Source organism: Gopherus flavomarginatus, chromosome 1 (genome assembly GCF_025201925.1).
Source record: "Gopherus flavomarginatus isolate rGopFla2 chromosome 1, rGopFla2.mat.asm, whole genome shotgun sequence".
Lineage (NCBI taxonomy): Eukaryota > Metazoa > Chordata > Testudines > Testudinidae > Gopherus > Gopherus flavomarginatus.
The window spans coordinates 226,233,631-226,246,073 of record NC_066617.1 but is presented as its reverse complement, the minus strand read 5'-3'; the positions used below and the strand labels follow the sequence as shown (position 1 = coordinate 226,246,073).

Below are 12,443 nucleotides of genomic sequence, written 5' to 3'. Positions count from 1 at the left end.
CCTTTACAACTTACTGGCTCCTCTGCCTCTCCCACTGAAATGATTCCAGCTCTCGAAAGTAGTTGTCACGACAGCCATATCCCTCTCTCTTGTAAACCTCTTCCTCTCAATAGCCTTCAAGCCTTCATCCTCTCTGCCAACTTTTCAATCACTTCCCCTTCAGTTTCCCACCTGTATAAGCCTTTGTAGGGTTTCAGAGGTTTGACTGTCTGACTTCTGGAGCCCCAGACTACTGTAGTAAATGCAATGGGTCTTAAGTCTGGTATATTGGGCGTGTGTTCAGTGAAACCAAGCAATGGAGGAGAGAGAAATCTTGGAAAGTTTGTTCACTTTGTCTGCTGTACATTAAGATTGCCTTCTGGTGCCCTTTGTATATTCAGCGCACTTTTAGAAAAGAGGCATCGGTATGGACATTAAATATCCTTGAATTCATCTTATTTCATACAAAGGATTAGGTGCTCGACGAACTCACAAGGTCTGTTAGGGTATACAGAGTATAATAGAGAAGGGGATAATTCAGTATTTGTCTATATTGTCCATAACCCCCTTTATGGTCACTCATAATTGGGTCAGATATTACCTTAGGAGTTGAAAATTAAGGGGCAATTAAGGAAACTTGGAAAATGTCAGGAATCAGTATTGAAAATAATGAAGTAATGTGTTAAGTAATATCTACAGTTGCTAGAGACAAGAAACATCATTATATCACATCTTTAGTATATACTTCAGAGGTTTAAAACCAAGAAGATTCACAGTAGTTAAAAGGGAGGGGAAAGAGAGTTCCAGATGGTGCAGCACAAGACAAGAGGCGACCCTCAATTACAGTGATTCTCAAGGGAAAGGACAATCAAGGAAGTTAGGATTAGATGAGCTAAGTGAGCAGATGGGGAACAGCAGTGGTTAGAGACTTGAATCCGTAGTGAGTGTTTGAAAATCAGAGTTGTTTTAAATTAGATACATACAGAGATGACTAGGAAGCCAGTGGAGGTGAAGGAAAACAGGTGTGGTATTGTTCCTGCCCATCTCATGTATATTATAGTAATACATGTAGCAGAGTCAGACACATTTTGAAAAATATGTCCCCCAAATAATGTACATGTTTGTCTTTTCTTCGTTAGGTGAGATGCAATTCTTTCAGACCAGAGTCAGCAAGAGAGCAAATCTATACTGGAGTTCACAGCCCTCCTCAATTCAGGTAGAGTAAATAATATATCTGTCTAAGGTACACAGCCATAACTAGGGCGGGGCAAGAGGGGCAACTGCCCAGGGTGAAGAGCTGGTGGGGGCGCAAAAATGGGGCAGCACAGGATCAGGCCCAGCTGCGGCAGCCCTCCACCCCACAGGATTGAGCCCAGCAGTGTTGGCCAGAGTCCATGGGCATAGTTGGAGGTGCCGGGGGCATTGCCCCCCCAAACAGAGGCCCAGGTTGGAAGTAGAGGAGGTGGTATGGAGCACGTGTTCGTGCCTCTGCAGCTGGACACCACCTGCTGGGTCCTAGTGCCAGTTGTCTTCCCCTTCTACGTTTGGTGGCTGCCCTGTATGGCCACCATCCTGTTTTCTGTACAGTGGTAAGTGCCCATGGGGGGCATATTGGGGAAAGGGGGTGAGGTCGGGGAAAGAGGCAGTGGGGAAGGAAGGGGATGGGATAGTGCAGGGGACAGAGGGGAAGGAGAATGAGATGGGGAAGAGAAAGGAATAGGGAATGGGGCAGGGGGAGGGGGATGTAGGAGTGGTGGGAGGGGGCTGGGGCTAGGGGATGTTATGGGGAAGAGAAGAGGATGAGGAATGGGTGGTGGGAAGCAGGAGCCCCACATGCAGCATCCCCTTGGCAGCGGCTGGGGCTCCCCTGTTAAGCCAGCCCATCCCTCCCCAGCACTGGCAGCCCACCTTCAGTGGGTACCCTTGCCACAGGTACCCCCTCCAGCCCCCCCCCAAATTCCCTCTTCAGCTCCTCTTCCCCTCGACAGAGTCCTTTTTTGGGGAATTTGAAATATGATAACCTTGAGGTCGCTCCGTTCTCACAGGCCTGGTTTCTGGAGCTGGTGGGAGCAAGTCCACCCTGCCAGCAGCTGCCTGTCCCCCAGTGCTTGGGATGGGCTCCAGGCTTGCATGGCTGAGCTCAGAACTTGGGCTGCGTGACCGCAAGCCTGGCTGCCAGAGGCAGCTGGCTCAGGGAGCAGGGCAGAGAGGGCTGCCAGGCATCCAACCAGAGTGCCAGCTCCCACAGCATGGAAAGCCAGGGGCCGAAGCAGACCAGGTGGCTCCCAATAGTTTTGATCTGCCAGCTCCTGGCAGGAGGCAATGGTTTTCAACCTGCAGGGCACATTGCCCTAGGGAGGTGCACCCCACAGTGTGAAAACCTTTGTGCTAAATGGGAGGCAGAAATCTGGGGAAATACATGAGCCCATGTACTAACTCTTCCTCCACACATCGCTTCTAGGGGTCTAGAACAATTTTTATAGTGGGGATGCTGCTGATGGAACCTATGGAAACCATGTATTTGGTGTTTGTTATTACTACTTCAAGCCAGGGGGTACAGCAGCATCCCCAGCATCTTGCACCACTGGTGCAAATATGATTGTTTGCCCTGGCACTAAAATGCTTAGTTACGGCTCTGCTAAGGTACCTACAGAGACCATACAGTGTCTAAGTGCAGAAATACAGGACATTAAAAGAGGTAAAGGCATCAGTGCAAAAGTGGGCACTGCTTTCATTTTTCTAGTATTTATTTATTTGTACTTGAATATTTTTATTATCTCCACTTCTGTTATTGGGGATAGGCTTCTGCAAAAATGTGGGTTTTGCACCAGTCCTGGAAAGTTGTCAGACTAGATCTTTTTCTGATCTCCTTTGGGGGGTGCTCCATAGTCCAGGCCTAGAATCTAAAACAGGTTGTTTGCCTCTGATCTCTGTGAATCTCAGATTGGTCATGGAAAGTTTCCATGTCCTTGTGGACCACAGTGGTTTTGGGCAAAAGCATTCTCAGCTGATGTTATCAGATTATGGAACAAACTTCCAGGGAAGATTAGGTGAATCCAGAATCTGACCATATTTAGGAAATGCTGAAAAGCCTTCCTCTTTCAAAAGGCATATTTTTACCATAAGACTGGCACTCAACAGTGACATCCCTGTGAAGTTAATAAAATCTGACAAATCAAAATCAACAACCCTACTTCAAGCAGTGGTTTTACCTCAAGAAGGGAGAAGTCCCAGAGATTCCACTAGGGACTTTGTATCAGAGGAGTAGCCGTGTTAGTCTGGATCTGTAAAAGCAGCAAAGAGTCCTGTGGCACCTTATAGACTAACAGACGTATTGGAGCATGAGCTTTCGTGGGTGAATATCCACTTCATCAGATGCACTAGGGACTTTGTTATTACTATCAATTTTACATGGAAGGTCTCAGATACTGTGGTGAGGGATGGCAATATAAAACCCTATAGATACATGATTTCATATTTGAATAGCCTTTCCTCACTATGTACTGTTTGCCATTAGTTATATTTGTTAACTGTAACTATATTTTCAATAATTAGCAGTGGCTATTCATTTGCAATAGCTGTGTCTCAGTTAAGTGGCTGACACTGCAAGCAGAACTTGAAGTGACTTCAAAGCTTTTAAATGCAGGCCCTGAATATGTATCTGATATCTTAATGTTTACTGATATTTTATTTGCAGCCTAATAGTATATTGTAGTTCTCCCCACAAAACTGACCTTTAGGCATTTTTTGCACTGCAAGTATCCCTACCAGCAGAAAGTCTAATTAGTGTGATGGGAATTTCTTTTCCACCGCGCTGAGCTACATTGAAAGACTGATTGTATGCAACGGAGAAAAAGTACTACTACACTGCAGACCGAAGATGAAAGAGACACATGATTAATTGCTTAGTAGATACATTTCTGCCTTTAGCCCAGACTTTCACTTATTTTAGTGCCATTTCAAACTTCACATTAGAAAGTATTAAGAGGCTAAATAATACTAGGAGTAAACAAAATGTAATTTTAGCAATGGTAAAATAATCCTAGCTGACATCATGAAATAAAGGAGGTCAGGAAAGAGAAGTCAAGAACTATGTGTATAGAGAGAGGGAACTATTATCTCAACTGGAGGTGGTCTCTTCAGGTTGGGATGTAGACATTGCCAGGACAGTGTAAGGGAGTCTGTATTCCTGTTTTCTGTCCTGCACTTGCAGGGCCAGCCCACAACATTTTGGCACCTGAGGCTGGGAGCTCAAATAACGCTCCCATGCTCCCTCACTTGGGCAAAAATTTTGAAAGGTCTCAATTCTGCCTTCTTCCTGTTCTACTCCTCTCATGGCACTGCTCTGCTACTACCCCAATAAAGGAGAACTAACAACTTAAAATGCCTTGTTCAAAAATTTTAAGTAACACTTAACTTTCAAACGTCTGAACAGCAAATGTAACTTTTCTTGCCTGCATAGTCAACGCTGGTATTTTTATCTGGTTGAATAATCAAAGTGGTGCTTTTCGTGCCTTCCTGGTTGCAAAGATTTAAACTGCTTCCTGCAGGTTCACAGTCTGGGCCAGCTCATGCTCTATTGAGATGGTTGCAAGGCTAACCAGCCTCTCCTGTGTCATTGTGGAGAATAGATGTGTTTTTATTAACTTCAGCTTGGGAAAGCTGCATTCTCCACTGGCAACTGTTACAGGAAGTATTAGAAGTATGTGCAGAGCAACAAAAGCATTTGGAAAGAGGGTGGTCATTTCATTTGTGCACATGTACTCCAGAACAGCCTTTGGAGTTGATCCTGCTGAAATGTATCTTGAAAGGACTTTCAGTTCATCACCTAAATCACTTGCATGAATATCACGCATGTCATCATGTGTCAACACTGTCTCTAGTGCCCTGCATTGCTGGTGTAGGTCTTCTTCAGGTATAGTGAGGAATTTTGGAATATCATACAACATCTCAAATATACCGCTATGTTCCTTGAGCTGCACGAAACATTCTTCAGCTGACTCTATTGCACAATCTAGCACCTGGTTAAAGAATTCAACTTTGAATTGTTATTTGGGGTCTTTTATGGGATTGTGCCGTGCCTCGTAATCAAAATATTGTCTTCTTCGGTGACTCTTGTATTCTTGAATGGGTGGGAAAATAGCTTCAGTGTGAAGTTCCTCTGCCCACTTCTGTGCACTCTTCAGAACATTTTGAAAACCCTCAGCTGACCGGTAAGACTGTAGGTATGACTTTGCTTTGTCCAGTTGTTCCATTGCTCCAGATATATCAAAGTCAACACTTTGGAGTCTCTTACTTACAACATTTATTTCAAACTGTATGTCATGCCACAACACTAAGTCACACAGAAATTTGAAGTTATGTATGTTTCTAGTCATTCCATTTCTCTCTGCCACTGTTCTCCCATGCACAGTTCTTGTCATAGCATTATCCTCCATAATGGCAACTATGGCATCATCTATCTTCCCAATTTGGTGTTTGATAGGCTTTATCGCCTCCACTTAACTTTCCCATCATGTAGCACTCAGTGGTTTCAGTGTCAGAGAGGATGTTCCCAGATGTTGCTTCAAAATTTGCCATCGATGAGTTGATGCAGAGAAAAATACATAGATGCTTTGAATTACATTAAAAAATTCAGCAGCCTCACTAGAGGCTGATGCTGCATCACTAATCACCAAATTCAATGAATGAGAACTGCATGGAACAAAAAAACTCAAGGGTTCAACTCTCAGATCTGTGTCTGCACTCCTCTGTTGGCACCATTATCGTAGCCCTAACCTGTAGTATCATCAATGTCAATACATTCTAGAAAATGCTCTCTGACAGTCACCATTGCAGGGATATTTTCACTAAGTTCTATTATTGTTACAAAACGCACCATTAAAGTCATTTGTTCCGTATGTCTGATATCAGGTGTGCAGTCCAGAATAACAGAGTAATATCTTGCTGACTTCAGATCTGCCACAATCTTCTGTTTGGCGTTTGTTGCCAATAACTGTCTGTTCTCATTCTGAATTGTTTTTCCAAGGTAGTGGTGTGTGTACATTTCTTCGGTGGTGACTCTTCTTAGATGCTCCTGGAGTACAGCATCAAACTCAGCCATCAGCTCCATAATTTTAAGGAAGTTTCCATTGTTTGTCACAAAAAGCTGATCTGAAGTGCCACACAGTGCTAGATTTTGGGTAGCAAGCATTCTGACAATGGTGATGAACCTTTTCAGAACATTTTGCTAGTAAAGAGACTCTGATGCAATCTTCTCTTGATGCTGATCTATGGTGGCCTTTAACCTTAGTTTCATCTCAAGCTCTTTCCACCTATGGAATGCTCTCTGGTGATTTGCTGCCTTCTCATGGCATGCTAGATTTCTAGCCAGATTTTTGCAGTCCTTTGTTCCTGTAGAACCCAATATGGCTGGAACATTAGACTGTAAGAGTTTGCAACAAAAACAGTATGCAGCATTCTGGGGTTTTGAGTACAGAAGCCATGGCCTCTCCACTTTGTCACCATTGGGGATTTCATACCAGTAACGTGTTGGATGGAAACTTCTATTTTCATTGTCTGTGGGGAACATGAAGTTTTTCACTTGATGTGGCCCATGCAGGATAAGGAAGTCCCTCAGGCTACTGCTCAAGTGGGTGCACAGTCCTGGATCATCTAGACTTAAGGAACTAAATGCAGCAGCAGCTGTTTTTTGTGTCTCCACCACACTCTTCTGTGATCTACACTTTTCTTCAGGAATGTGCATGGTTACATCCATTTGAGATGGAGATATGGATGCTGCAGTAGCTGCCAGGTCACCTGCACTCTGACTAACTGGAAGATCAGGCATCTCCTCACCACTCACATCCTCACTGGGGCCAGAAAGCTCACTGTGAACATTTGTGTCTCTGTATCTCAGGAGAGCTCCTTCCTGCTTAGACAGAAAAGCTTCCTTTGCTTTCTTTCTTTTTCTGAGTGCTGCCCCAGAGAGGCATTTTCTTCTTTCACTAATGACTGCTGTTCTGTGTCAGCTATAGTGGCTGATAGCAGGGCCTGAGTGAGGGAAGATATCAGCATCTTAAAAGCCTAACTGGCTCCTACTATTTCAGTTGACTCTCTGTTCTCCTCAAGTGGGTTCAGGGAAGCAGCAGGAAATAGGAAGCTCCTTAGAAGCTGGTGTTAATCAGTCCAGGCTCCTGGGGGTGCTAGAGAAGTACCTAAGAGGCTCCATCTCCTCTTCCTGCAGCTCCTGCTGCTTTCTGTTATTCCTCTCACCTTTTCTCCTGCCTGCCTGTTATATCTCTTGTGCCCTCCTCCCTCCAGCACAGCATTCCACCATCTCAGTGCATCTAGAGCAGAAAGAATACATATGCACCAGCAACAGACACACTCTAGGTCCTGGTTGCACCCCCTCACACACACAGTTTGGCACCTGAGGCGACTGCCTCAGTTTGCATCATGGTAAGGCCAGCCTTGTGCACTTGTTTGTTGAGTGACAAAAGACAAATTTCTTTCCATTAGCCTGTTAATCTGGCACCTTTCCTGAAAGCTATGAGCTAGATTTGGACACCCTTACTCTGTAAAATAGCATTTTATTCTACAAAATCCCACTGACTTCAGTGGAGTTTCTTGCAGAGTGAGATCCTTCTCAATGTTTTGGGTAAAACAATGTTGGCCCTATGTTAATTTAGAGGAGAACTTCCCCTGAAATTCAAAACTTTTCCAATGCCTGAGAATAAAGAGAACAGAAAATGTGACTTCCACAAACAGAAAAAAATCTGAAACTTTCAAGTTCAGCAGAATTCTGCAGGATCTGGGATGTATAATTCCAAATAACTCAGATGTTGTGTTTTGTTTCTTTCTTTAGAGTTATTGGTGCAATGAGCAACTTCGAGGAGTTCCGTAAAGCTTTCAATTGCCCAGCAAATTCAACCATGAATAGAGGTTCAGAATCCTGTCGGCTATGGTAGATGGTCTTTTTAAATCCGGTGCCAAGAGAGTTGTTTTTTTTAATATATATGTATAAACTGCTGTTTCTGAACTCTAACCCACTGCTACAGCTTCTGAGCAACATTCAGCAATATAGAGAGGTTTTATTTTTTTAATGCATCTTCATCAACTGGCTGGGTGACCTGCACAGATCTAATCATTGTCTGTTTATGGTTTGGAAACTTTAAAAATTGGACAAGAGAAAGGAGAGGATTCAGGAAAAAAATTGACACTCCATGATTGGATTGCTGTTGATGGATTGCTGCCATTACTCATTTACTTCCTGATTTATAGTTTAGCAAGAGCAAAATGGTAGAATCCAATTTTAATCTATTGCTAGCAAAATGTTCCCATACATAATTCAGTCCTTCCAGATTTCTTTAGTTCATGAGAACTGCTACGTAGCCAGCGCTGATCTCCTGTGCAATACAGCATTTTGATAACATGCGTTGTCATAAATGATTTTGCATGATGGTAAGACACTAGATCTTATATACATTTAATTTAAGAAGTTAGATCAATGCCTGAGGTTGGAGTAGCTCCTCACTGTTTCCATCCACGTTGACTAAACACAAAGATTACTTGTCAAATCCTGGATGTTCTTCATGACTGCCTTAATACAGACGCTCCCCGACTTACGCAAGCGTTCCATTCAGGAATGCCTTGTGTAACTCAAATTTTGCATAAGTCGGGAACGTATACCTGACAATTACCCCCCCTCCCCCCAAAACCAACAAAAAAAACAACTAACCAAACAAAACACCTGTTTCTAACTTCCGGAACTTTTTCCATAAGTTGGATTTGCGTTACCTGGAGGGCGTCGGTAGCACCATATGGAGAAAATCCATGAGTGGAAATGGGGCTAGGGCAGGGAATCCCTGTCATTGGGAAACACTAGAATAACTGCATTATTTATCTGTAGTCTTGATTCTTGTTCCTAACAGGCACATATTTACACACATGAGGTGTATTTCACTCTCGTATACAGGGCCTGAACAAGGAGACCGCACCATTCACATCTCATGAAAACTCCATGCACTACCTAAGTCCTACTTGAGCCCCATGGGCTAGGGTTTCCTGAGATGTATGTGGTGCACATATAACACTGACAGACCCTGGTCGTTGGTGGGCGGGATCGAACGTGGGGATTCTGGAGCTTAGTGCAAGAGTCTCTACCACATGAGCTAAAAGCCATATAGTACTTAGCTAAGGCTGTAACAGACTCATTAATCGCTCTTTCTAAGTGGTCTCGGTACCACTAGATGGGACAGAACACCACACCCAGAAGGTGTGTGGGTTACACACAGACTTGTACTCAGTACCAGCGCTAGACATAAGCGGACTCAGCAATTGCTCAGGGTTTCAAGCAGCTCAAGAGGGCCCCCTATTCACTTTAGTAGTATGTGTTTTGTGTGTGTGTGTGTGTGTGTGTGTGTGTGTGTGTGTGTGTGTGTGTTTGGGGGTGAGGGTGGGGGGACTATTCCTGCTTAGGGCCCCCAACGAGCTATCACTGCTTCTGTTTGTACTGGCCCTCTGCACAGGGGTGAAATCCACCTGTATCCATTAGGAAAGGGGGAGATGTGACTGAAGAACTTAGCATCTACAATGTTTGGCCTGTTTGCCTCAAAAGAGATATTCAGATGCAGTCAACTTTCCAGATTTTGCATGTAATTAGGCAATTAAGTTCTTCATCTGATTTCCACTGATGTTCATAAAAGCATGTTTTCTATTGTGGTAAGCTATATTATGTAGTAGTTAGGAAAGAAAAGCAAACAAAAATAACCTCTTGCCCAAGGAAATATATAGAGGTGGGTTTTAGGTATACTGTACAGGGCTTAATTTCACACTGATAGAAGTTTTACTGTAGTAGTTTAAAAAAAACTTCCCCTTTAAATGGCTTGGCTTTTAAAAAAATATTATCAGTATAAAAACAGGGAGTAGACGTTACTGAGTAAGGCTGATTTAAATTTTTCCAGCAAAACTGGCTTTAGTCAAAAATCCAATATCAAATATTGAATAAAATTTTTCATTACAGTTGTCTTGTTTTCTGTGCCTCTTATGAAGGGAGGTAATACACTGGGGAAACACAGCATGCCCACGAAGCCCAGCCTATGGAGGAGAATTGGGGGCATGAGGGACCTGAACTACATCTCCCATGTGGCACTGCAACAGTATTTCTGAATCAAAATAATTTTTTTGGACAAAATATTTCACTAAAAAATCAATTTTCTTCAGGAAGAAAAAAAATTTGCCAACTACCTCTGAGTTCTTTGCCACTGAAGTGTACAGTAGTAATTTTTTTCCTGAAGTTATTTGCCAAAGATGTTATTAAGATGGCCAGTATTTCTTATGGGGCCTTAAATTGCAGAAACCAGGACTCCTTGTTTGAGTAAGTCCTATTGAATTACATGGAACTACATGCATGATAGTGTTGCTGTTAAATTATTGGTTTTAGTGAACTGACTATAGAATACATTTATGCTCAGGACATGAATATTGACATTATTTAGGTTCACTTTGAATAAGCAGCTTAAAGTTCAGGGGTGAAATCTTGGCCCCATTGAAGTCTGTAGGAGTTTTTACTCTTACATAAATGGGACCAGGCTTATGTCTAGCGTATGCAAAAACAGTTTTGCAACAGTCAATTTTCTTTGCTGCTGGGGAGTCTGGTAAATTTCTTTTGTTTGCCTAATGCTCACAGGAAAGCAGAACAAAATAATTAAAAGCATTCTTATACATATGTTAACCAAAAATAATTAAAATCATAATAATGCCTCATGAAGTCTCTTCTCACTGTCGCTATCTCAGTAGTCCATTTTATAGCTCTGATCTGCTTTCCTATTGTGCCTGTGTATCACCAGTGTCTTGCTATAACAAGTGTAATATTGTTAGTCCACCAACTATGTCTATCCTGCCAAATGACTTTATCAAAAATATTTAGTTCCTGCATCTTCTAAATTGCACTTCTGGGTAAGTTTTCGGAGAATTTTGAAAAATCAGTGCATTTCTCCTACCAACAGATGTTGCTATACTTCCAGTGCCAGGAAGGTTGGAAAAGGTCCTGTTAGTGTTCTTTTCAATTTAAATGAATATCATTGTTAATATGTTTGTTCATCCAATGTTCAAATGTTAGGCTCCAGGTCAGGATAAGTGGGAAAAATTGCCATGTACAGTGCACATGCAAAAGGTTTTGTAATGTGTGAATTTGAAGAGATTTTCTTTTGTTCCATAAAAAACAAAAAGAAACATTTTTTTGCTAGTGCACATTTGGGCTCTGATCTTTGAAAAGAATTAATCCCTGATTTTGCAAAGACTTGTGCACACCTTAAATTTTACACACTATGAGTAGTTCTATTGATCTCACTGGAATTACTCAGTGTGGAAAGTGATGGATGTACATAAGCCTTTGCAGGAGCAGGGTCTTACGTGCACGAGTAGCATCGCACATGAGTAGTCCCAGTGAAGACACAGTTGTACTAATCACTCATGTAAAGTTACTTTGGTGTATAAGTGATTGCACTTTGAGCTGGAGTAGAGAATGGTTGATTAGTTTAAACCCAGCACCTATAAAAATTCCATCTTTCACCTTGTGTGGGTGAACTTTTACATTCTAAAATTAGGAATGAAATGTATATGCTAAATATCTGATTTATAAAATATTTTAAAAGTTATGTATAATTTTTCATGAAGTATTCAACTGATCACACACATCAAGGGTATATTCTATATTACATTACTGTGAAATGTATAATCGCAAAAGAAATAAAATCTGATGACTCAAGGGCAGAGCCACTGACTTAAAAAGCCTTTTCTGATTATGTTTTTTCATTTTGCTGATCAGTCTATTGTATTCCCTGTTTTAAGTGCAATCAATCAATAAAAAAAAACATTGATTAAGAATTTTCCTGTGTGCACTTTATGGCCAAAGGTGTTTAGGAGCTGGCTTTTTCAATGATAAAATGTCATATGTATCATATCTAATATTTGTAAAATGTAATAAGGAACTGTCATAAACAGATAGCTAAGGGTTAATGTCTCTTTCACCTGAAGCACCTGACCAGAGGACCAATCAGGAAACCGGATTTTTTCAACTTTGGGTGGAGGGAATTTTGTGTCTGAGGTCTTTGTTTTCTGTCTGCCTGCTTTCTCTGAGCTTTGGAGAAGTATTTCCTGCTCTCTAATCTTCTGTTTCCAAGTTGTGAGTACAGAGATCATGTATTTACATGTCTATAGTTGCTGGAGTGCTTTGATTTGTATTCTTTTTGAATAAGGCTGTTTATTCAATATTCTTTTAAGCAATTGACCCTGTATTTGTTACCTTAATACAGAGAGACCATTTTTATGTATTTTCTTTCTTTTTTATATAAAGCTTTCTTTTTGAGACATGTTGGAGTTTTCTTTTCTGGGAAACTTCAGGGAAATTGAGTCTGTACTCACCAGGGAATTGGTGGGAGGAAGAAGTCAGAGGGAGATCTGTGTGTGTTAGATTTACTAGT

At 41.9% G+C, this 12,443-nt stretch overlaps 1 protein-coding gene across 1 annotated transcript in view; it reads left to right on the top strand.

Annotated features, from left to right (window-relative positions):
* PHEX (phosphate regulating endopeptidase X-linked) overlaps positions 1-11,827 on the top strand; it is a 147,019-nt gene extending 135,192 nt beyond the window's left edge. Inside the window, exons 21-22 of the mRNA XM_050936533.1 lie at positions 1,119-1,195; positions 7,826-11,827. Of these exons, the coding sequence (XP_050792490.1) occupies positions 1,119-1,195; positions 7,826-7,928 (180 nt within the window). The 3' untranslated portion in view covers positions 7,929-11,827. The remainder of the gene's footprint in view (positions 1-1,118; positions 1,196-7,825) is intronic.
* Positions 11,828-12,443: the final 616 nt, after the last annotated feature.